This window comes from Phodopus roborovskii, unplaced genomic scaffold, assembly GCF_943737965.1.
Source record: "Phodopus roborovskii unplaced genomic scaffold, PHOROB, whole genome shotgun sequence".
In the NCBI taxonomy this organism is placed as follows: domain Eukaryota; kingdom Metazoa; phylum Chordata; class Mammalia; order Rodentia; family Cricetidae; genus Phodopus; species Phodopus roborovskii.
The window spans coordinates 14799260-14825954 of record NW_026126413.1 but is presented as its reverse complement, the minus strand read 5'-3'; the positions used below and the strand labels follow the sequence as shown (position 1 = coordinate 14825954).

The 26695-nt window shown below is 44.2% G+C and overlaps 1 protein-coding gene across 1 annotated transcript; it reads right to left on the bottom strand.

Annotated features, from left to right (window-relative positions):
- Nucleotides 1–209: 209 nt before the first annotated feature.
- On the bottom strand, nucleotides 210–19689 carry Cd180 (CD180 molecule). The gene is made up of 3 exons (XM_051182861.1): nucleotides 19433–19689; nucleotides 5285–5451; nucleotides 210–3474 (listed from the first exon to the last, which is right to left on the bottom strand). The coding sequence occupies exons 1-3, from the start codon at nucleotides 19520–19522 to the stop codon at nucleotides 1746–1748; spliced, it is 1986 nt and encodes a 661-aa protein (XP_051038818.1). The 5' UTR covers nucleotides 19523–19689; the 3' UTR covers nucleotides 210–1745.
- Nucleotides 19690–26695: the final 7006 nt, after the last annotated feature.

The window sequence follows — 26695 nt, the reverse complement described above, 5'->3', positions numbered from 1 at the left end:
AGTTTACTTCTGTAAGGCAAGAATCAACTGATATCATACAGAATAGACGGGCAGCCCAATGAGTTGGTGTTTTCTTTCTTCTTATTTATTTATTTATTTAGCTTCTTTATGGACTGTTTGGGAGTTTCACATCATGCCCCCCAATTCTGCTGACCTGTTGGTCCCCCCAAATCCTCCCCTTATCCCTGCCACCGCCCCCCCCCCACACACACACAAGGAAACGAAGTAAGCAAGCAATGGAGCAAAAAAAAAAAAAAAACAGAAACCACACCAGAGAAATCCCTTGCTTCTCAGTCCCTCCTGCCCTCCAGCACCTCTTCCTTTGTCCTGGTGGCACTGGAGGCTTCAGTGTGCCATGTAGTACACCTCTTTGCTCCAACAGTTTCACTGGAAAAATGTCCATTGCAATGAGACACTGGTTTGGTTCAAGTCCACAGAGATGCTAGAATCCTCAAATGATCAAGTCCTTTATACAAAAACAGAATAGGATAGTATTTTCATGGAACTCACATAATCTTTGCATATGCTTTTTATTGTCTACTAACAATATATTACACAGTATATATGCTGGGTAAATAGTTATATTGTTCAGGGAATGATGAAATGAAAAAGTATACATATATTTAGTATCCATGTTTTTTTTTTAAATATTCCCAATCTATTGTTGGTTAAATCTCTGAATTCAGGGAACAGTAATTGTAAACATCACAGACACTGACTTTCAACCAGCAATTCAGACTTCAGGAGAATCTGCCTGCATCAGAAGGAGTTGGGGACTTGGGAGGGATTAAGTTGTGACATTGTCAACTATCTTGTCCTCTCTGTCTATCTGCATTCAATAGCCCACATTGTCTGTCACTGTCACACCCTCTGGGAATACCCCTGGACTGAGCAGAAATCTCTTCTTCCTTATCATGTCCCCAACAGCCAGTGTGCAGGGACACATAAACCCACAAGGTTCCATTGTGGAAGTGTTCAATATTGTCCAAGGGGAACAGGCTTTGGAAGGCCAGCCTGGGAACAAGACATGATTCATCTCCCTGCTCCTGTGGGAGACAGGTCCACAGCCCACCTCTAAGTTTGCAACTCAAGAGCCAGAATAGCAGACAGGGAATGGGGACCTCCTGGTTGTGAGATGGATGAAATCCTACCTTCAGATATGTATGGGTGGGGAGAGGCTTTAAAAGTTTTGTACTGTTGGCACCCTAGGGGCCTCTCAAGACCTTAGAAAGCAAATAATTGAGGTAACTAATAGAATCTAGTTGAGAGCAGAATGTATTACTTTGTCTTTTCTTTTAAATTCATTGTAGTTTTTTACTTTTTTGTCATTTAAAATGAGCACTGAGACTTTGCCAGGGGTCTAACTTTCCCAAATGGCTTAATTACAGAGAGCTCAGCCTCAAGCAAAATGTCAGAAGTCTGAGAGAGAATGGAGGGACAGGGTTGGCCCCAGCACAGAGGGGTAGGGCAGGAGTAGGGGGTGGGTGACGAGTGATGCTTTCCTTTCTCAGATGGGTGGGATTGTTTGGGGGCTTCAGTGAATGTGAGTCACATTTCACAGCTGAAAGTGGTTCTGTGTCTCATAGCAGTGCCTAGTCCTCCAGCTCCAGCACCATGGAAAGCTCAGTGAAGGCCAGCCCAGCACTAGGAAACAACTGAAAAGTCCATTCACCTGGACATGACAGTTTCTTCACTTGGGACAATTTTGCTGAGCACATTTATCTGCCTTCTCGGGAAACCTTGAGCTAAATGTGTTGGTATTTCCACCTGAGAAAATATTTCACTGCAAAAATCAATGCAACCGTGAACAAAGACAAGAATACAATGAGAAAGAAAATGCCCACAGCTGTGATACCACAGGACAGCGTGACATCAGATAGTCTGACTCCCCTCAGCAATGGAGGATTTGCACAAAGAGTGTCCTCTGTGTCCTCAAGTTTTTGCATGTTTTCTTTGTACCATTCTAAGAAGTAAATATTTGAGCAAGAGCAGTCCAGTGGATTTCCTCTTAAATTAATGGTTCTCTGCTGGGACAAGATGGGGAGGAGACCGGATGGGATGATGCCAATGCTGTTGGAAGCTAGATTGAGGTAGATCCCCTTAAGATGACTAAGAGCCTCAATGCTATTGGATGTCAGCCTGTTGTGACTCAGGTCTACATGATTCATTATCTTAAGACTGATAAAGGCTTGCTGGTCTATGGAGGACAGATCACAGAATGATAAAATTAGGGTCTCTAGGTTTTCCAGTGTCTGAAGTGGGTTGGTCTTTTGGATATTCCCATCTGGAAAGTGATTTCCCCCAAAGTTCAGATACTGGAGCACAGGAAGGCCATCGAGGAGATGCTGATTGCTGGCGTCAAGGAGGCAGTGGGATAGATTTAGAACCTTCAGAAGGTGGAGGTTCTGGAAGGGACTTTGTGCAGTATCTACCCTTAATTGGGTAAATGCCAGGTCCAGGAGTTCTAGCTGAGGACACTCTTGGAAAGCCTCTGACTTCAGGCCCAGGGGTTCATTATAGCTCAAGTTTAGGCTTTGTAAGTGAGACAGGTTTTTGAGTTGCAGGTTGCAGCAGTCAGAAGTTTGGATGTCATCATGGCTTAGATCAAGCAGATGAAGATTTTCTAGGTTTTCTAAACAGCCAGTACCAAGGTCAAGTCTCCTCATGTTACCCTTGAGGTACAGGTGTGTAAGGGAGGGAAAATTGGAAGCATTGATTTGACACAAGTTAGCAAACTTATTTGCACTGAGAACTAATCTCTTGAGGTTTGTTAGTCCCACAATCCCAGAGGGTAATTCTTTCAGGTGAGTGGCTGTAAGGTCCAGTTCCCGGAGACTGGTAAAGCAATGAAATGTATTGGATGAGATGTCGAAAAAGTGATGCTTCTGCAGGTACAGGCTCTCAACAGACATTTCACAGAGACCCTCAAACACAGAGGAACTAATGTCTTCATCATTAATGTCCTCAAAGGTCCCCAGCCAGAGAGACCTGACAGTGGAGTTCTGCAAACCTTTGAATATAACCTGCAAATCAAGAGTCCCTCCAAAGTCCAAACTTTGGAAGACAGTTGACTTGAAAGCCCCAACCTCTATCCCTGTGATGCCATTTCCCTTTAAGTTAAGGCTCAGATTAGTGGCCTGCTGTAGAGACTCCATATCTTCTTTAGACAGGTAATGGATAGCATTATTTTGAAAATCCAGAACCTTGAGCTTCTCCATTGGGAAGTCTTTGGGGAGCTTAATGGAGGAAATATGGTTGCTTCCAAGATGTAGACTTTCCAAGTTTTTCAGATTGTGCATGGGGATGAAGTCAAGACTGGACATTCCTGTTTGGATGAAGAACAGGTGTTTCAGTGACTTGGGTCCATTAAGTGCTGTTTCTGCCATAAATATCAGGGGATTTGCAGTTAGCACAAGTGTGTCTAATTGATGTTGGCTTTGGAAGGTATCTTCATGTATCCAGTAAATCTGGCACCTCAAAGAAATAAGACCATTTAGCAATCACTTGTACAGACATCAGCAATGGATTGAGTCATCCATTGTGTGAAACAGCAAAATAGCATACCTCAGTGCAAAGTAAAGGAGAACTTTCCTCCACACACACAGAATAGCTTGTTGGGTTGATGAATAACCTTAGCTCTGAATATTCTGATTTAGAATTTATTCTATAGTCCTTGCCCCTTTAGAGTGAAGACTCCGGGATTTTTGTTAATGTAAGGAAAAGACCCAGTGATTTAATTGTATGAGTTACTATTTAATTTAATATAAAATATACCACATATCCTATCTATCTCTCTCTCCTTCTACCCCAACCTCTCCCCCTACACACACACACAACACCATGGACAAGATACAACATTTATACATTTATTGGTCTTTTTTCGGGGGGGGGGCCTAGTTTGTAAAGATTGAATCCAGGTCCTAGCACAAACTAAGCACACAATCGACCACTGGGCTATAGTCTTGCCTTGTGTTTTCATCAGTCAAATATAAAAGGAGTTTATGAAGAACTACTGTGGGTCAAAGGATACATGGGAAAATGCTCCCTGAACCAAAGAACAGTAAAGTCTCAGAAAACGCCATCCTGGAAACCCTGGACTGATTACACACCTGTGCACATGGATACAGGCCGCTTTGTTGGCACATATGCATGTGATAGTTCCTCATCTACCCACTACTGGGTGGTGATGCTTATAAACATGAGGGTACATATAAACATGGTACTTATAAACATGAAGGATTGCTACGGCGGTGTGTTCTCCCACAGGAGCACAAAGAGCAGTGTGGAGAGCTGCTAGAAGGGACGAGGTTGTCACAAAAGCATCGGCCTTCTTTCCACACGTATGCTCTCACTGGCTGTTGATACCTCTGCCCCTTTGTACTCAGCATTCAAATACGACTTTCTGGCTATATTTCAGCAATTAGAATCATGAGTCTGCCTCAAGAACAGATAATAGAATTCTTAATTCAGTTTGTGCAAAACAAATCAATAAAATGTTAATAGAAGCCAGATGTAGGAGTGTTTGCCTTCCTTTAATCCTAGCCCTAAGGAGGCAAAGGCAGGCAAATAACTTTAAGTTCAATGCCAGTGTGGTCTACACAGTGAATTCATGGAGAACCAATACTACATAAAGAAGTCATGTCAAAAAAAAAAAAAGCCAGAATAAAGAAAGAAACAACAAAACAATGTGAATAGAGGCATCTATGAATTTCTTCTAAAATAATGTCATTGCCCAGTAACAGCCAACTATGTTAACATGGTTATTTTATCCTTACATATTAACATGTGAAGTTAAATACATAAGCAGCATAATATGGCATCTGATTTGGTCAAGATTTACTTTTCATTTTTGCCATCAATACCCCTTAGAACAGTGGTTTCAACCTTCCTGATGCTACAATCCTTTAATACAGTTCCTCATGCTGTGCTGACCCCCAACCATAAAATTATTTTCATTGCTACGTTGTAACTGTGATTTTGTTACTGTTATGAATTGCAATGTAAATATGGTATGCAGGATATCTGATATGTGAGCCTTGGGAAAAGCTCATGCCACACCCAAAAGGGTTGTGAGCCACAGGTTGAGACCACTGACTTAGACCTTCCTAAACAGCACCTGAAGCAGAGTCCTTTCCTCCTAGTTGACTGGTCTTACTTTACAATACATCTTAGTACCAGAAATGTGGTCCTTGGGGGAATATAAATACACAGAGATTCCTGGGATATAGAGTACGCTTTTGCTTAAGTAAAATGTCAAGAGCATGCGAGGAGCTGTAATACCTACCTGGTTAAATCAAGAAAGGTGAGATTTACAAGTCTGCTGAAGGTCGTGTTTTGAATTGTAGGCAAGAAATTAAAGCTGAACTCCAAACATTCTGTTGAGTTTGGTAGAGTGCCAGGAATTTCGCTGAGACCTAAATTTTCACAGTTGTATGTTTTGTTTGTTTCTTTCTGATGGGAGAAGCAATACAAATTAATATTGGACTTAGTAATTTGACTCACTATCTAGCAAAATTATGTATGATTTACCTTTTGAGGAGCAGTCCCAAGTGTAGTAATCTTTCCCAAAACTATACTTGCAAAAACACATAGTGCTTATGCACAATCATATTCATTACAGGTTTCTAATAACAATAAAGCACTCACTCTTGATTAGACTATGATTCAAATAAATCAGTGGGTAAAAGACATTTGTAGTCCATCAGAGAACTCTGAGTGATAGGATTAGATGATATTAAGAAAATTACACACTTTGTTAGCAAGGCATTGGTTGTAAGCTAAAATGTGAGGGTACCCCTCTAGTTCAAGCACATTGGAGACAGTCAGGAAGATTATGGATTCAATGATTATGTGAACTACACAAAAAACAAACAACCCTCAAACAAACAAGCAATCAAAAACCAAGGGTGTTTTCTAGCTTGCCCAAGTCTGAGTTCAATCCTCAGGACTGAGAGAGAAAAAGATTGTCAATAGCCACATTATCAGTATGAGTCTTGCTGAACAAAACATGATAGATACTCCCTAGAGTTCAAGCTTCCAAATGAAGGAATGAATAATTGGAAACTACTCAAGACTTCATGTGTACAAGTGAATGACATAGCTGATTTCAGTTAAGACATTATAAAGTAGGGATGGGGGTCGTGGGGGGGCATGGGAGAACTGGGGGAGAAGGAAGAACTGGGATTGGCGTCTAACATAGGATTTTAGGTTTTAGATTTTTTAACTTAAATAAAAATTTATTTTCCTAAAAAAGTAGCAGTCACCCAAATACAGAAAGTGGGAGTTCTATATAGTAACTGGTTAAGGTAGGGGGCTAAGGAACAGAAGGAAGAGACTGAGGAGGAGGATGGTGATATGACTCAGTGGGTAAGGGCATTTGCCAGCAAGCCTGCCAATCTGACTTTTCTCCCTTGGAACCCACAGAATGGAAAGAACCAACTCTTTCAAGTTGACCCCACACACATGCCATGGCATGTACTCACGTGATTGCATATGCACAGAAAATAACTTTAAAAGCCATTTTAAAAGAGAAAGAAATCCATAATTACTTAGATAAGCAAGTAATAGATTAACCCTTGTTGAGATTATGATTTTTAAAAATCAAGAAAAAGACATGTTATAAACAATCAGAGAAAACCTTGAAGACAGGATTTGATGATATTGAGAAATAACGAGTTTGAGGTTTCAGGAGAGGGAATATGAATTTCCTAAAATTAGTGGCTAACATGATTACATAAAAAAATAGTCTCAGACTTTTTAGAGGTTAAAAATGAAATGACAGGTTTGAGATTTGTTTTAATATACTCTGAAAAAAATAGAAAAGAAAAAAATCATTCCATAATCCCAGCACTTGGGAGGCTACGCCCAAAGGACTGCTGTGACTTCTAAGCCAGTGTGAGATAGGGTAAGACCCTGTCTTAACAAACAAGCAAGGAATACAAACAAATGGGGGGTGGGAATAAAGTAGAAAAGTTTGCAGACCAATGTTGATGATCCTTGGGTGATGAGTAAGCAATGGGCATTTGGAAGTTATGGTAACTACTTTGTAACAAATTTTCTTAACCCAATATTAAAAGGAAAACTAAATGGCACAGATCTTTGGTGTGTCAACCTTGAAATATGAATTATTTCCTCTTTTTGTATCTCCAGGCTGTGACTACCAGACTGTGGGTCTTTGGGCCCACTCTGTGTCCAACATAGTTCAACATCCTGAAATCTAACAGGCATTGCCTCTTAAACCTCTAATCTGAGATACAGATCCTACTCTAAGTAGAAATGGGAAGATATTCATCAGAAATCCACAGAACTATAAGGTCACCGTTGATCTGGAGTTGCTATAGTTTCCATGGTTGGTGTGTGTGTGTGTGTGTGTGTGTGTGTGTGTGTGTGTGATTGGGGGTGGGACAGGTAGGAAGGTCTGATGTTGTGTATCTTGCCTAAGGGAGGCTCCTAGCTAAGAAGAGCATTATTGAAGACACTTTTTTCAAATAGTTGGGCACCAGGGACCACCAGTGCTCAGACTGTCTCACATCCTAGGTGAACTCATAGAACCACCTATCTCCTGATCTTTCCCTAACACACATCTGCTGACAGTAGTTTCTGTCCCACCTGGTCCCACAGCTGTTTAGTCCCAAATAAACACACAGAGGCTTACATTAATTCTAAATGTTGGCCAATTGCTCAGGCCTCTTATTAGCCAGCTCTCTCTTAATTATTAACCCATTTCTATTCATTTGTGTGTCCCCACATGATCTTGGCTTACTGGTGATGCCCAGACCTCTTGTTTCCTCAGCAGCCACATGTCGTCTTACTCTCTGCCTTCCTCTTCCCAGCATTCTCCTGGTTTGGTGGTTCCACCTATACTGTCTGCCTGGCTCCATCCTGCCCGTCCATTGGGCGAAACAGCTCTACTCATCAACCGACAAGACAGACATCACACACCTGCTCTCCTGTGGTCCATGAGGCTACCCCACCACCCTCTTCCACCCTCTTGTGTAGCTGCCTTCCTACTGTTGACTACAAACAGATTTTCCTGACTGGTAGCGCAAGTACACATACTCTCCTTTTCTCGTGAATGGTGAGGCTCTTTAGATGGCACCATTTTAATCACTTTTTGCCTAACTCCATTTCCTGCTCAGTGGCACATGTTTTGTAGCACCAGTAAGCATGTGAGCCTACAGGAAACCAGCGGTTTCTTTCTATGCTGTGAGCTATTACAACTATCAAGATGAAAATGCCATATTTATATTTCCCTGTAATTTAGTCTCCATTTTTTATAGGCACAAAGTCCTCTAGGCACTGTCACAAATCCATCCCCATAATGTCCTTGAAATGTACACTTTGCATTTAAAACCAAGATTTAGCTGACTGTTGGGGAAAAGCATGTTACAAGTCTGTGCCTGGTGCCTGTGAATGTGGCTCAGCCAGAGACAACCTGTGTGGATAGCTGTAAGGCTCAATGTTGCTGTGGTTCCTTTTAGCTTGGAAGAGATATTTTTCTTTTCTGGTCCCCACTGGCATATCTGACTTCACTTACATATGGAGAAAGGGGAATCCTCCAATGTGTCTGGCTCTGTTATAGTACTATGGTGAAAGGCCTAAGGCTACCCATTCTCCCCTTCTGAATATGCATGCCCAGGACACTGAAATTATTTCTTTTTTTTTTTTTTTCAGCCTCTCCTGGGCTTTCTAAGCACTTTACTGCACTAATGGGATTCAGAAAGTAAAGGCTGCAGAACTCTACTGAGCCAGGGGCCCAGGCAGCTTCTAGAAGGAGAAAAGGCAAGGAAGTAAAATAGCTCTTTCAACTCAGACAAAAGAGAGAGAGAGAGAGAGAGAGAGAGAGAGAGAGAGAGAGAGAGAGAGAGGCAGGCAAGGTTTGACATGGCCAAGCAGGAAGACAACCAAAGTGTGTTCTACAAATCTCCATGAAGACAGAAATAGCAATGACCCTGCTGCCCTTGATTTCTAGGAGGAAGGGTGATGACAAGGGTTAGGTAGAATTTCAAACCAAACAGGTCTTGGGTTCCACACACACCTGCCCCCTACAGATTTTACAGTCGGGGTTTTACAATAGAAACTGTTGTGACCATGAGAGTGAGCGACATATACGAATCACTGGATAGTTTCCAGTCGATTTTCCTTCCGTATTTTTATTTGATTAATCTATTTTCTATCCTAGCCACAGTTTCTCCTCCCTCCTCTCTTCCCATTCCCTCCCTGCCCACCTTCCCTCTGCCCTCCCCATCCACCCTTCCTCCGTTTCGGTTTAGAAAGGGGCAGACATCTCACGGGTATCAGTAGAGCATGGCATAGCAAGTAGAAGCAAGACTCAGCACCTCCCCTTGTGTTAAGGCTGGGCAAGGCCATCCAGAATGAGTAATAGGCTTCCAAGAGCCAGCCAAAGCATTAGGGATGGCCCCTACCCCTATTGTTAGGAGTCCCACAAGAAGACTGAGATACGCAGCTGTCACGTATATGTAGAGGGACTAGGTTGGTTCCCTGGCTGTCGGTTCAGACTCTGGGAGGTCCTATGAGCCAGGTTAGTTGTTTCTGTGGGTTTTCTTGTGATGTCCTTGACCCCTCTGGCTCCTACTCCTTCCTCCTTTTCTTCAGCAGGATTCTCTGAGCTCAACCTAATGTTTGGCTGTGGGTCTGCATCTGTTTCCATCAGTTACTGGATGAAGGCTCTTGGAGGACAGTCATCAACCTGATCACAGGAGATGGTCAGTTTAGGCTAAGTATCCACTATTGCTAGTAATAGCTAAGATCATCCTTATAGATTCTTGGGCATTTCCCTTGAGTCAGGTTTCTACCTGACCCTGAAATGTCCCTCTTTCCAGACAGCTCTTTCAGTACTCTCCCTCTCCATCCATCCCCCAACCCAATTCCTTAAGTTCCCATCCTTACTCACGTCCAGTCCACCCAGGACATCTCTATTTGCCCTTCCCAGGGAGATCCATGCATACCCCACCTTGGGCCTTTCTTGTTACCTAGACTCTTTGGGAATAGCCAAAGCAAGCTCAATCATACAGGGACACTTGCTTAGCTATGTTCATAGCAGCTTTATTTGTAATAGCCAGAACCTGGAAACAACCTAGATGTCCTTCAGCCAAAGAATGGGTTACATTTACACAGTGGGGTATTATTCAGCTGCTAAAAACAATGGCATCAGGAAATCTGAAGGCAAATGGATGGAACAAGAAAGAATCATCCTGAGTGAGGTAACCCAGACCCAGGAAGACAAACATGGTATGTACTCACTCATAAGTGGCTATTAGCTGTAAAGGAGAGCCTTGATTTTATTTTTTAATGTGTGAACATGTACACACATACATGAAATCACTCCCATTCAGTCCCTTTGAATGTGAGATTTTGTAAGTTCCACGTATTCAGTTTAGATCTCCTTAAGAACAAGGACATATGAGCAATACCCCTGCTCCATATCATGTGACTAAGGTCAGTCAAACTCAATGAATCACAGCCTGGGGTTCCTAACCCAGGCTCTAGAGAGATCTCCAGCCCTAGGGTGGTTGGACACTGCTATGATCTCTTGTGATGAGAAAGCATGATCCTGCCACTCATGGGCCCGGGGCAGTCCATTCCTGTGCCTTACAGTGCCGGTCAGACAGCACAGGTATGGTGAGCAAATGTATGGAGCGATGGGGGTGGGGTGGGGGCGGGAGATGGAGATGAAGAGAGAAAGCGTAGTTCAAGTTCTGTGGACAGAGGCACATCTGAAGAAGGGAAGAAGTCAATGAGTGGGCTGAGGTGGCGGCTTCATTGCCACCCAGGGCCATGGTGATATCTGGGCCTGGGCTTCCGCTGGGGCCCACGTCTGGGTTCATAGTTCTGATGTGCCCATGGTCCCTGCTGATGTCTGTGACCCCTGATACCACCCAAGGATCAGGCTGTACAGAATTGGCCCCACCCCTCACTGGAGGTAACACTAGGGAGAACAGACCCCGCCCCTCACTGGCTGACTCAGGAGAGAGGATTCCTGATGGTGTTCACAGGGTGAGCTTGCCCTGAGGGTGTGAGAATATGGGAGAGCTGGTCACTCCCCTCTCATATGCCATGTGGTGGCATGAATAGGGAAAGCTTCCCTCCTCCCTTTGTCCCTCACCACCTGCAGCCAGCGGGCAGGGGACCTGATCCAACCCCTCACCAGCTGCTGCAGCACTCGGGAGAGCAGACCGTGCCCCTTGCCTGGGCAATGCAATAGAGCCGATCCTGTAGACAGAGATTGTGAGCTCTGGAGAGCTACTCAGCTATCTAGTGGCGGCATGGGAGGGGGAGAGATGCTGTTCCCACAACCAACACCTGAGGCAGGCGGGCAAGCTGCCCCCGAAGTGATAAGAGCAGGGGCACTCGGGAGAGCGGCCCCTACAGCTCAACTGGGCAACACAGTGGAGCTGGCCCCGAGGTGTAGGCATGCAGAACCCACTCTGAGGATGTGAAACCCAGAGAAGCGGCCCCCTCGCCTTGCTCATTGACACAAGGGGTAAACTGACCAGGACAGTGCTGGAGTGATGAGGGCAGGGGAGAGATGGCAGGCTGATCAACCCCGGAACTACTCAGGCCCCGAACCAGGGTTATGCATTGGCCTACCCCAACATCCACCCCATCTGTGGTCTTCTGGAGCATGTGGGGAGGTTGGGGGTTGGGATATCACCAAGGGGATGTCCAGGAAAAGCCCCAGTGAGGGTCCAGAGTAGATGGCGCAGGAGAGGCCCTGGGCCTTGAACCAGGCCAATGATTCTTTCCGATTAACACCTGCACGTAAACAGGTACGGATAAAGGGGGCTCTGCAGCCCGTGAGGAGGTTCCCCCCCCCCCCGTTCTTCCCTTGTTTCCCCCTCTTTTTCTCGTAAATTGTATTTTCTTTATTTTGGGGGTGGGGCAGCGGATGGGTGGGACACAGAGAACAAAAAAGAACAAGGATACACAATTACCGAACTCGGAATGTTTAACATAGATCCCTGCTATTATTCAGCAGTCCATAAGTTTGCCAGTTGCTGCCGTGTTGGCCTCCAAGATAATTTTCTGGTTTCCCAAGGTGGAATCAGACCTTGTATTTGTTGTCAAATTCACTCAGATTTCCCCACTCTAAGGCAATGTATCGGCCTCTTAGGACACTGGTTTGTTTGTCTGTCTGTTTTTGAGAGAAAAACCAAGCGTAGGCTCGTGTGTGCCAGCACAGTTTTTGTGCTGTAGAGCTCTATGTGGGTTCGGTAGTCGCTGCATTTGGGTAGAAGCTCTGTAATAGCCAGCTTGTGTCTCTTTCACCACCACCACTAGGGTCAAAGCTCTGGGTGGATGATAGCAGCACAGCATGGGGTCACCCTTCAGAGGATGCAGGAAAGCAACAGCCAGCTCCACCACCACCACCACCACCACCAGGACCACCTACTTTGGGTTTTCCTCCCAGGTAGACATCCACCGTGCCCACAGCTCTCTGAGCCCCACGCGATTATTCTTTCTGAGATGGACAGTTTCCAAAGTTGCTTTCTCACTCTTCTGCCTTGGCTGGCTGCACTGCACTGCAGACAGGGCCCATCCTTCTTAATGTGAATGTCTGCGCCAACAGAGCTGCCACAAAGCCACTAAGATGCATGCAACTGCACACACAAGAAACGTTTGTTTAGGACCCGCAGTGCACTGGGACCCGTGCTAGCCACTTTGTCTTCAGCTTGGCACAGAGCTGGGCCTCTTTTACCTGGAGCAGGTTTCCTTTGTATCTGCAATCCCCTCTCCCTCCCTCTAGGCATTCCTTTGCAGTTTTTCCAATCAGGATGTTATTTTGTTTCTGCTGTACCTCAGCTCCCTCCCACCCCACTGTATTTTCCCTTCTTGCAAGCATTGAGACATTTTTTTTTTCTAATTTGGAAGCCTTTGAATTTCTGTCCAATGCTTATTCCCACCTATTCAGACATCTAGTACACTTGGCACATGCATTCGTGAGGATGGAAACACTGACACTCCCCCCTCCCCCTCTCCCCCTCCCACCCTCCACCCTTTAATCACACGTTGATCGGAAGCAGCAATTTGACTGGTAAGCTAAATTCCAGAGCAGAGATTATTCTCAGAAAACAAACCAACACATGAAACGAAACCTCCCAGGAAGGCACATCCCTAAAATTGTGTTGTCAAGCTGACTACTCCAGGTGAAGGACATTCCAATTAAACCTGCCTTGTTTTCTGTTCCTCTACAGCAGTGGCTCTCAACCTGTGGGTCCCGATCTCTTTGGGGGTGGGGTGGATGGAATGACCCTTTCACAGGGGTCACATAACAGATATTTACATACAGTTCACAATGTAGCACAATCACAGTTACGAAGTAGCAATGAGAATAACTCTGTGGTTGGGAACTGTATTAAGGGGCTGCAGCATTAGGGAGGATGTGAAGCTCTGCTCTACAGAATTAGCCTGTTTGCCTCTAAGTCTAAGCTCACAGCACTGTTGCCTGGGTCCCGATTATTTCCAGCTGTAGCTTGGGGAGAAGAAGCTCCTGCGGGTATGCTCTGAGACTAACCACGTAAGGGGCCTTAGCCCTGAGCAGGAGTGTCCACTTAAGGGGCCATCTCATCTCCCATCATCTAAAGTGCCTGGGAAGCTCCTGCACCTGTGAATTTGAAGTTCTTCTAAAGAGGGCACTGCCAAGTGACTGCCCACCCCATTCCTAGAAACAGAAATGGAAGCTCCATCCCAAACCCTGGCATCCAAAGAGTCAGGGATGTTCTGGTGGAAGTTCCATTCAAAGCCCCCTCCCCACTCTCTCTCCAAACCCCACTAAGTCTCTGAAAGCCAGCCAAATGATAACTCCTCCCCCAGAGACCCTCAGACTATGCCCACAGGGTTTTTAAACTGAGCCCCAGAAAACAGAGGCCAGCTTTCTGGTCTCTCCTGTCTCCTTCCTGGGGGCAGGGGTGGCTGGAAAGCAATTCAGGAGGCTTGTATCCATTAAATGTGGGCTTTTTCTAACTTTGTTTGATCTGGTTTGATTTGGATTGTTGTGTCTGAGGAGAAGCTTATAGGGGTGCAGAAAGTTTTCAAGAAGGACTTTGTCTTATCCTGGTTTTGAGTGGTCAGAGTGACCAAGATGAGCCCACTTAAGTGGGGATGGGGGAGTAAGCCTGCAGGCCAAGAAACTGTTTCAGAGTGCATTGCAAATGTTGTAACAGTAGCGATTATAGAACTCTGGATTCCAGCTAGTCTGCATTTTTGCTGTTCTCCCAAGACCTGGTCATGGCTGGGATTTTATTGCACACACACAGAGAACATGGACATTTAGCAACAGATGATTCTCTGTGGAGTGTTCATGAGTTTGTATTATAATTTTCTCAGAATTTGGTATAGGTTGGAACTTAAGCAAAAATTTATATTAAAATATTAATTCTGTCTTCTACCCAACATGTATATATATGCACACACACATGCATATATTTATATATCAGTTTTTGAGCTGTGAAACTTAGAAATATGAAGCAATAAATCTTCCAGAAGAAACTATGGGATAATATAGCTTTGGGGTGGACAAATATTTCTTAAACTGGACAGAAATGAACTGAAAATTAAGGGAAGAAATTTTAAATCAAGTTACAATAATATTAAGAACTTCCATTTGGCAAAAGGTATCTTGTTGAAAGGGAAGTCTCAGAGTAGAAGATCATATTGGCTATTAAATCAAGACAACAAAGGAGAAAATGAGCAAAACTTAAATATTTCACAACACAAATGTAGCTGTAGAGCACTGAGGGTAAATCAGTGTCATAATGCTTGTCTAGCTTCAGCAGTGCAAGAAGAAAGTATGTAAACAATTGTGAACATGTACTCAATTTAATAATTCATCAGAGAAATAAAAATGGAGTCCCAGTGAAATACTGCATCCCAACCATCAGGATGGCTCACATTTAATATCAAATGTTAACAAGACTCCAGAGCAATGGGAAGTCACACACACTGCCAATGACTGCTAATTAGTAGCAATGTTTTATAAAGCTGGCAATGTCTAACACACACACACACACACACACACACACACACACTATAGCAAAATATCTACTCAGGTACTCATATAATATAAATTTATATATTTGATTATGACAGAGAGTTGATTTCCAAAATATACAAAAAAAACTCAAGAACCTAGTTACCAAAACACCAAACAATCCAATTAAAACCTGGGGTATAGAACTAAATAGAGGATTCTTAATAGAGGAATCTGAAATGGCTGAAAGACACTTAAGAAAATGCTCAACATCCTTAGCCATCAGGGAAATGCAAATCAAAATGACTCTGAGATACCATCTTGCACCTGTCAGAATGGCTAAAATGAAAAACACCAAAGACAGTTTATGCTGGAGAAGATGTGGAGAAAGGGGCACACTCCTCCACTGCTGGTGCAAACTCGTACATCCACTTTGGAAATCAGTATGGCAGTTTCTCAGGAAAATGGAAATCAGTCTACCATAGGACCCAGCAATTCCACTCTTGGGCATTATACCCAAAGGATGCACATCCATACAACAAGGACATCTGTTCAACTATGTTCATAGCAGCATTATTTGTAATATCCAGAACCTGGAAGCAATCTAAATGCTCCTCAACTGAAGAATGGATAAAGAAAATGTGGTACATTTACACAATAGAGTATTATTCAGCAGGAAAAAACCCAAAACCAAAAAACAATGGAATCTTGAAATTCAAAGACAAATGGATGGAACTAGAAGAAACCATCCTGAGTGAGGTAACCCAGTCACAGAAAGACAAACACGGTATGTACTCAGTCATATATGGATTTTAGACATAGAGCAAAGGATCACCAGCCTACAATCCACACCACCAGAGAAGCTATGAAACAAGGAGGACGCTAAGAGAGTCATACATGTTCCCCCAGAGAAGGGGAAGGGGACAAGATCTCCTGAGGAAATTGGGAGCAGGGAGGAGGGGAGAGGGTTAGGAGAAAAGGAAGGGGGAGAAGAGGATGGGGGGAGAAACATGAGACACAAGGAAGATTGAGTCAGGGAAAGAATAGAGGAGAGCAAGAAAAGAGATTCCATAATAGAGGGAGCCATTGTAGGTTTAAAGAGAAATATGGCACCAGGGAAATGTTCAGAGATATACGGGGATGACCCCCAACTAAGATTTAAGCAATAGTGAAGAGGCTATCCTAAACGTCCTTCCCCTATGATGAGATTGATGACCACCATAAATGCCATCCTCGAGCCTTCATCCAGAAGCTGAGGGAAGCAGACACAGACACCCACAGCTAAGCACTGAGCTGAACTCCTGCAATCCAGTTGTAGAGCTGGAGGACTGATGAACAAAGAGGTCAAGACCAGGCTGGGGACCACACAGAAACAACTGACCTGAACAATGGGGAGCTCATGGACCCCAGTCTGATAGCTGGGAAACCAGCATAGGACAAAACCAGGACTCCTGAACTTGGGTGTCAGTAGGAGTCCTGGCAGTCTATGGGGCCTCTGGTAGTGGAACAGTATTTATCTCTAGCGTATGAATGGACAATGGGAGCCCATTCCTCATAGAGGGATCCTTTTTCAGCCTAGGAGAGGGCCTAGGCCCTGACCCAAATTATTCAACAAACTTTGATGATCCCCCATGGAAGGCCTCACCCTTTCTATGGAGCAGAAGAGGAATGGGATGGGAGTGGGTGGTGGGCATGGGGGGATGGGAGGGTGAGGGAACTGGGAGATATATATATAATATATATATGTATACGTACATATATATATGTTTCTAATTTAAATTCTTAAAAATGCAAAAGAAGAAAGGCATAATCAAGAAAGTCCAAAACCAGCATCATACATAACTTCTAGAAATTATAAACAGTGCCGTTTCCTACTAATAAATAAATGGTGGGGGTCTTCCACCCAACAGAGTGTCACTCAATAAATGACTGCTGTGCATGTCATCAAAAAGTGTCAACAATTTAATGTCAAGCAAAAGGAGATAGGCAAAAAAAGTACCTACTGTATAAAGTTATTTTTTTTTTGGACATGCATTGAACAACCATGATGATAGAAGTTACAAGACGAGATGTCTTTGAAGAACTAATGGCTTGGAGGATGCAGAGGGTTTCTGAAGTACTGAGTACATACTATGTCTTGAGTTGTATGTTGAATACTTGGGTGTATTTAATGGAAAAAAATGCAACTAACTGTATATGTAGGGCTTTGCGAACTTTCTCTGTATGTGCTTTGCTTAGACAAAAGTTTAATAAGCCAAAAAGAAGGCAAAACCTAAACGAAACCCTTATTATTACACTAGGCAAGATGAGCTCATGATAGTGACTCATAGGGACAGCCAGGCAGCAAGTGCCTAATTATGTTTGAAGTGTGGTAATGATAAAAAGGGAAGCAAGGAGAAGGATGGGTAGAACCAGGGTGGTTTGAATGTAGGAGAGGACCAAGTGTGAAAACCAAGGCACACCACGTTTCCCCTAGCCAGTCCTGCGTGCTCCCACTCATCCGTGGCACAGAGGTCTGGAACCTTAAGAAACATGCTCCCATTATATTCATGCATTAAACAGCCTCAGAATCCTGCTGCTTAGAAGCAAAAATGAAAGAAGAGGGAAGGGAAGATAGAGATATCTAATGTTCATGGAATGGCTTGCAAGGCTATTTAAAATTAGGCATGTGTCAGAGGACAGCCTCTGGGTAGAAGTGGGTGCTGTTGTATTAAAGGATTGCACCCTTCACCTATCCATCCGAAAGGGAAGTCTTCGCTGTAGCACAGGGCCTTTGGAGATCAGGACACTGAGCCATCCTCCCATAGCCTCATTTTTCTTTCCTCTGCCAAAGCAGGAGCCATGTACAAAAGGGAACTGGCAACTGCGGAGCCTGGTGACCTCCATGGGTGGTTAGACTGCTTCCGTAGCTCTGCTGGAAGTTTCCCAGCACAGCTGGCCTGTCCTGGACTCATTGTGGTCTCAGAAGGGCCGCACAGGTTAGAGCTGAACTACCAAGTTAAGAACAGAGCACTGCAGAAAGCCTAATTTTGTGGAACTCCTAGGAGGATTATCCCATCTGGGGATGTTGTCAGCAAGTGACTAGCATTTGTCCTGAGACACTGAGAAGGTGATGTCCCCAACCCAGTCTCCTTACACCATCTGCACAGTGTGTGAAATTGACCTTTCAGCTTGAATGAAGTGAAACAGAAGCTGACAAAGCTGGTTTGTCTTCCATCCTCCCAACCCTGAACTCCTTATGTTGAAGCCTTAACTCCCAGGACCTGTGTCTTAACTAGAGACAAGGCCTTTCAAGACAGATTACAGTAAGATGAGGAAATCGAGGTAGGTCCTAATCCAACACAACTATTGTTGTAATAAGAGAAAATTAGACACAAGCATGGGGCATGGCACACTGCGCATACTCTAGAAGACGGCCATCTACAAGCCAAGAGGAATGTGCTCAGAGGAAGATGACCTTGCCACTGCCTGGACCCTGGATCTCCAGCCTCCAGAATGAATTACTGTAATGTAATTTCCCTCACTCTGTAGCACTGGTTCTGGAAGCCTGAGGAATCCGTCTTTATGTTTCCTGGGTATCCTATCTCTGCTTAGTCTGTGAAGAGCCACAGTCCATTCATAGACACATATACACGGCTAACGGGTTTCTGTTTGTTTCTGTTTCAGACTTCATTCAAGTCCTTTGATACATACCCTTGTCTGGCAAGTCTTTGCTCTGAGTTTTAGATCATTGGCCTGACTTCTAACTATAGCCTCAGGTTCATTTTGCCCCTAGATATCCATGGTTTATATTCCACTTTCTGTCCCAAAGTAGGAAAGCAACTTACCAAGCCACCCTTCTCTGTCTGCATCCTTTGTCAAGCATGCCCAAGTGGGGTTGGCCACTTGCCAGAGACAGGGACAGTGTGAGGAAGGTTGAATCACTTTAAGATGTCAAACAACTGAGGCCATTCTCTCTCTCTCTCTCTCTCTCTCTCTCTCTCTTTCTTCATTCTCTCTACCACTTTCGGCTGGCTGATAAATATTATTACAGTTCAAAACAGAAGGTTGGAGTCGGCTTGCTTCTCACATTATTCGTGTGGGTTTTTCTAACAGACAGGAAGGATGTCCAACTGGAGGAGACAATCATTCTCATTCAGGGTGATCCTTGAAATGATCTGAAATTGCTATAGGCCTGTCTTCACTAGTCTTTACTGTCACAGTCAAGAAACCCAAGGACTATGTGGCGAGTGGCCATGTGCTAGGAAGGTGCACCAGTGGCTCTCATGGTTTAGGTGTTAGGATTGAGAGGGTCTGCTCTTTGCACCAAACCCTGTTGCTGTTTCCCATCATCCTCTTTGGGACAGTTGAGACTTAAAGCCAAGGCTCAGATGAGTCTGTCTGCCGTATCTCAAAAATGTCTGCAAGTGTCAGCTGGGTAGAAGACAAATAGTTTGGACTCACCTCAATGCACATCTGATCTGAGGAGGCGATGGCTTCACAGCTGGCTGAAAAAAGTGCCACTAAAAAGACACAGCTGATGTCTGGAGCCATCCCAGGTCCGGAGCAAGCCCAGCTGGGTAGGGTTATCTAATGCTCAGAGCCAAGCAGTGTAATCACGCTCTAATAGCCCTGGCAATTTGGCAGGCAGAGGGGCATTCTGAAGGTTGATCTTAGACAGAAATGCTGTGAACTGCTCAGCATTTATGGATCTGTGCTGCAAAAGAAAAAAAAAAAAAAAAGGAAGTTCTTTTTGCATACCAACCATCTCTTGGCCAAAAATAACTGAGAACCCTGCCCCAGGATGGCCCAGTGCATTTCCTGACCAGTGTGGACCAGTTGTGCAGCCCTTAGAGTCTCACTGTGATGCTGTGGTACTTCCCATTGGCCTGAAGCCAGTTTCAAAGGTTTGGCCTACTCTCCTCTTGAGGGGCTAGAAATGTTGAAATCAGCATCACACTAGATATCACTTTGCTAGCTGTCCTTTTGGGTGACTGGGGGAAGTGTGCTGGAGCTGGTGGGCAGGAATGGAGAGCTCTACTCCAGCAGACAGGAGGGCTGAGAAACTGGGAAGAAGGGCAGGAGGTGACAGACTCAGCGGTCCTGCTAGCTGACTCTCCTTGGACTTCTCCCGATCTTCCTGTGGAGGGAGATTACGTTCCCTCTCACCCTGGTGATTTAGGAGTGCTGTTTTAACAGCTCAGGTGGAAGCCCTCAGCACTGGCTCAAGTTAAACAAAACCCAACTTTAAAAGACATAGTGTCCTGGCCAAGGGAGCAGAAGTAAGAACTCCAGCTTGGGGTCCCTTCTGCCTTAGAGACCGTTTTGAAGCCTTTGAATGTACCTCAGTTTGGTAGAGTGATTGATTAGCATGCACCGGAAACCCAAGTTTAGCTCCCAGCCCTCCCACAAAAGAGTTCTGGGTATATGCCCATAATTTCAGCATTAGGGAGATAGAGGCAAGAGAATGGGCAGTTCTAGGTTATAAGGATTCGAGGCCAGCCCAGGCTATAGAAAACCCTATTTAAGTGAGGCAGGGGGAGGGGAGATAAAAAGAAATAGAGAAAACACTTTGAGAGGGTGGTTATTATTAGGAGGGTCAGGGTACAGCAAGGCAAGAGAAAGTTCAAGCATTTTCCCAGTAAACTTAGCTACCACAGGCCTTTTCTATCCTCAAACCAACTGGGACATGGGACATGGGGACAATCGGTGTCACTGTTCTTCCATTCTACCTATGAGAGCCTTGTTCCTACTTCAGACTCCACAATGACCTTAGATACCACTGTTCTGTGTCGCCAGCATCAATAAAGTAACCAAAAGTGGTCAAAGTAGCTACCACTTACCTTACTAAGCATTTGTTAGCCAGCAGACCAGACTTTATTTTGGTTTAGTCACATTTCTCTATCCTACAACATTTCTATGTTTTCCTTCCTTCCTTCCTTCCTTCCTTCCTTCCTTTCTTTTTTCTTTTTGCTCATTTTATAGATATAGAAACTGATGACTTAGAGAAATTAAATGACCTCTCCAAGGCTATACCACCAAGAGCCTGGTAGAGCTGGGCTTCAGATTCAGGTGGTCTTACAGATGAGACAAGCATCTACTCTCTATGAGGAAGCAAATGGCCTCCTAAAACAGCTGAATCACAGCCAGGGAAGAGAATTCACCTGTCAATTTTTTTTTATTTCATTTTGAGTTTTTGAGACAGGGTTTCTCTGTGGTTTTGGAGACTGTCCTGGAACTCACTTTGTAGACCAGGCTGGCCTGGAACGCAGAGATCCACTTGTCTCTGCCTCCCTCCAGAGTGCTGGGATCAAAGGCGTGCACCACCACCTAATGACTTCACCTATAAATCTTAGCAGAGACTGCAACTGGGCCTGGAAAGCTTCTCATTTGGGCTCCATTTTTTGACTTCTCCCAGTACCTAGGTATTTCCATAAAATCCCATCCTCATCAACAAGTATACCTCTGAAGATGCTATTTGCAAAATGTGGTCTAAGCCAATAAAGATGATGGCAGGCCACTTTACTTCAAAGAAGGGGTCTGGTTCTAAACCTCGGGCCCACTGTTTACCAACTGAGGGACCTCCCATACCACACTTCTGAGAGCAGTTTCTCCTCTGAAAAGCCAGCGCTGCCCTGCTTACATCACAGAGTAATTATGAGGATCAAATGGGATCATATGTAGGAAAATGCTTCCTTAACCTTGAAGGCCCCACACAAACATAAAGAATGTGAAGTGTAGTCTGCTGTGAACCACGACTCCAATGTCATGTAAATATCACTCTCTGGAAATTGTCTCCCACCCCAGAGACACTGAAAAGCCATATTACTTTCTGTCTTAAAGAAAGGTTTGATGGCTCCGTTAAGGCCCTAAGATTTTGTCATTTTCGGAGGCCACATCATTTGCATATGATTTGCGTGCGTTTGCATAATGGATTCAAAAGACTCACTGCCAGTGTATGAGAGCAAAAGAAAATAAATGAATATCAGTGACCTTCTGCCACAGCATTCAAATCAAATATTCAGGGCATAATACCCTGAAATATGAAATAGATTAAAATTTAAACTATTGCAAACAGATAGGAAGATAGGTTTTAGAGTTCAGACGAAAGAATGAAACCCTTATTTGGTTCCAGATTGTAAAGAATCACATTGTCCTAAAGGTCACCCCATTCAAATGCTTTTCATGCCTCAGTTCTCCCCTCCACAGCCCTTTGCGACACTGCTGAGGTTCATCCAAGATGTACTGCACTATTTTCCAGTCCAAATGCCTCAGTGACAGAAAACTCACTATTTCTCAAGAAATTGTTCTGGCCAATTTAGCTGTTTTTATATAAGCTATGGTCTTCTATTTAACTGTAAAAAGAACTTCCCTATACTGTACCCTCAGAGTTCCTGGTTTCCTCCAGCTAGCAAGTGAGTAAATTCAAGCCCTTTCAAACTTATCAGGCCTATGGGCATTTAAATAACGATTCTTCCCCTTGTTAGGTTAAAGTGTCCAGTTCCTCTGTGTCACAAGCTCACACATTGCTGCTCCTGCCAGTCTGCTTAGGAATGCTCCCCAGATCACAAAGAACATACTGACTTGAGTTTGATTTCTGTCTTTGTCACTTAATGAAGAGATTAGACTGGTTTTTCTTTTCTGTAAAAAGTTTTGTTTTATTAACTACTGATATATGTTTGATGTGCTTGGGATCATGTGGAGGTCAGAGGACAATTTTGGGGAGAAGTTCTTTCCTTCCATCTTTATGTGGGTTCTTGGAATTGAACTCAGGCTATCAGGTTTGTGCAGCAGGCACCTTTAGCCACCAAGCACCCGCCCTGGCCCTGGGCTCCTTTTTTCAAATAAGGAACTTCTTCATTTAAAGCTCCATTGCTCTGTTTCAAAATTATAGTTCCCAACTTACTCATGTAACAAAGTTGGCTTGAGCAAATACAATGGAGTTATACTTGCTGTGTGTTGACAATCTGCTCTCTCCTTCTTCCTCCAGATGGTATTGCTTCTTCTTGGCAAACAAAAACTAGAAAGGGCTAGCTGGAGCAGGGGGATGGGGCTATCACATTCTAATGCCAATCTACTCAAGAGTGCTGTGATGGGCTGGGGTGGCCCAGAGGAGGTAGAGCAATCATGATCCACTGAGAATCATTTCTTTCAGAAAGAGGTCAGAAAAGACACTGGGAACATTCGTTACTATTGGCCACTTACCATCTCAGTAGGGAGACGGCCCTGTACAAGGCATGACTTTTCATAAAATCCAGGTGTCCTTATAGGAACTATTAACATGGATTTACATAAACATTCATATATATGTAATGTATATGCATGTAACATATATGTAATATATTTTATCATTATTATTATTGTTGTTGTTGTTGTTGTTCCACTGAGGTCCCACGGAGTTCATCCTTGATGGTTAGTAGTCACTCAGTGGATGACTCTAGAGAACTTAACATTTTCATGTCTGGTGAGGTCTTTGTGGCCACTTTAGTGCTTCTAAGTTAGTGGTTCACAGCCCATGATTTGAGACTCCCTTTAGGGGAAAATGAATGACCGTTTTCACAGGGGTCACATAAGACTATCAGAAAACATTGATATATACTTTGTGATTCATAAAAGTAGCAAAACTATAGTTATGAAGCAGTGGGGGTCAGCACAACATGAGGAGCTGTATTAAAGAGCAGAAGCATGAGGACAGTTGAGAGCCACCACTCTCCATCGTTAGCATCTAAGTGTGACTTAGGATCCTAGAGACCTAGCTTGGCTCTTTGAGCCCTTTCCAGGTGGTTATGCAAAGGCTAATTTATTTTCAGGAATATATATGCTTTGTGATCTAAATGGGAGAAACCCTGCATGAGTAACGTCTATTGATCATGTGAACAGTGGTAGATGCTACCAACGACTTACTGTTTTCCCCTGTTTGTTCAGTTTTGCTTCTGCTTTTGACTCAAGCCTGCTTCCTCACCCCATTGCAGGCCCCGCCCCCAGCAGATGGCTCAATGTACCTGGTTTTCTAAAAGTATTCTTGAATATTTGAATATGCTCTATGGTCAAGTTTACCTCAGGTCATTATATTTCTAAACAACTTTCCTAAATTGCTTAGCCACTCGTGGTGATACAAAGTGTACAAGCATTAAGGCCTGAAGTAGAGCTCCCTGAAAGCGACTCCCTCTCTCTGAGGGTTGTATGGTGTGCCGCTCCATGCCATGTCTAAATACCTCCTGTTCCTTTGCAGATGACAACGCTGTGAAGTTATCAGGCTGTACGGAGCCACTAACACTGGTCACTTCTTGAGAGGTGACACACATGGCTTCCCTCATGTCCTGCTTGATTTTGTAGGGAGGAAAGGAAAACCTCTCCCCTCTCAGCTCCTGTGTGTGGAGCCTAGGAGCTGAACTAATGGAAGACAGCTGAGCAGGCCGTAGAGTGCTGAAATCTAATTTGATGTTGATATTTTTATGTCGTACATGGAGAGCCATAGGAAGAAAAAAAAAAATCCTCCAAATTCTAAAGAAACAAAGAAACACAGGGGATCATATACCATTTTAATGACAGTTATTAAATTATGGAAAGATGATAAGGCAAAAGCTGCTTGGAATAGGAGCTATAAGGTGTAGTCAAGAATCTAGCAAATCTCCTGGATTCAGTCAGTGGTTCTCTGACTCTGCTCCGATGGGAATGCCTCCCTGTTGGTGGAGGGAGGAAACTTTCCTTCTGGGTAATGTAGACTCCAGAGCCATCTCCCTACCCTGCTATTTCTCACTCACCATGCCATTAGCTCAAAACAGTCAATTTGTGGCATATTTGGAGATGGATGTTCTGCATGTAGTTAATGATTCTCCTGCCAACAGAAATAGCAGTGTCTTCATATGGCAAGGCCTGCTTGCTTTTATCTCAGAAATACCCCAAATCTTTCTGCACCTCCAGACCATCTTCCTGGCCTATGTGCCCAGGGGAGAGAGTCCTTCCTGCTTTGATGCAAGGACAGTCTGCATTCCCTGTCTCAGGTTTCACCTTTTCCTCAAGATGACCGTTACTGGATGTTAGTGGAAATATTCATTTCCTCTGGCTTCATCAAAATGTAATGGTCATTTAAAAAGCTGTCTAGTGGCGGTGCACACCTTTAATCCCAGCACTTGGAAAGCAGAGAGGCAGGTGGATCTCTGAGTTTGAGGCCAACTAGATTGGTCTACAGAGTGAGTTCCAGGACAGCCAGTGCTAAGCAGAGAAGCCCTGTCTGGAAAAAAACATAAGTAAATAAGTAAATACATAAATACATAAATACCTGTCTAATGTTGGAACATCTCCCCAAATCTGGATTTCATTCTTTTCTGTGGTTACCCAGTTACACATGCGTGCATCTGGAAAGACATACAGTGGATCAGAACATGTGTTAAGCCCTAACTTTCAGTTATCCAAAACATCAGTAAAAGGACTGGAATCAGCACAAGACATCCTAAAACCAAGCTCTGGGCACAAAGGTGATGTATTTGCCCCAGAGCGACAAAGGGCAGAGAATAAGAGACAAAGACAGGAGGCAGAGGGTAAGGGAGAAGAGAAAGGGGGAAAGGGAGAGGGAGAAGGGATCTTTGCCCCAAGCAACAAAAGGCTGCTCCGGATAGAGAGGAGAGAGATGAGTCCCATAGGCAAATGGCAGTTTGTGAAGGAAAAGGGGGGTTGGGTATATTAATTAGGTGAGCCAAAAGGGGACTTTTGCTTGCTGGACTTCAATACTTTTATCGCTGGACCTTAGTGGTCAGCCTCAGGAGGAGGAAATAGCCAAATAAAGGAATAGACCTTGGTGGCTAGCATTGGGGATGCAATCTAAGGGTTCAGTGTGGGAGAGGAATTGAGAAGGACAGCTGTCGGAGCCATGTTTGCCATACTCAAGCCTGCTAGAGCCCTTCAGTCAGTACTGTTCATTAACGTCTCTTTCATTGGATGTGTTTTTTGAAGGTGGACATGTTAAAGGCATCCCAGGGTTTGCTTTGAAACTGTAAATGAGTGTGTCACATCACAAGCCAAAGTGGGGCCGGAGTGTGGACCTGGGATTCTAAAGTAAACTCTCAGCTCTGAAATGAAGTGGTTGCCTTAGGGTTTCTGTTGCTGTGAAGAGACACTATGACCATGGCAACTTTTATAAAGGAAAACATCTAATTGTGATTGGCTTACAGTTCAGAGGGTTAGTCCATTATCATCACGGTGGGAAGCATGGATGGATGCAGGCACTCATGGTTCTGGAGAGGAGCTGAGAGTTCTGCATCCAGATCAGCAGGCAGCAGGAAGGGAGAGTGCCCCTGGGCCTGGCTTGGGCTTCTGAAACCCTAAAACCCACCCACAGTGACACAGTTCCTCCAACAAGGCCACACCCCTGAATAGTGCCTCTCCCTATAAGCCTATGGGGGCCAGTTCCATTCAAACCACCAAAGTGGTCCTAAGGGTGGTACATTGGAATCAGAAAAGTTAATGCTAAAAATAAGTTTAAAAGGAACATAGTCCACCCCTATCATTATTAAGGGCTATAAGGGCTAATTAAGACTATAACTGGGCCTTTGCCATTACCTTGGGCTGTGGTATTAGTCAGGCTTAGGCTGCTGCTGAGGATTACATCTGTGTCTGTGGTCCTATACCACCTGAGGTCTAGGTTGATGCCTCTGTCCCCACTGTCACACGAAGCCTAGGGTCTGTGGTGCATCTTGTGTCTTTGTTGGTGTCCAGGAGCCATGCTGC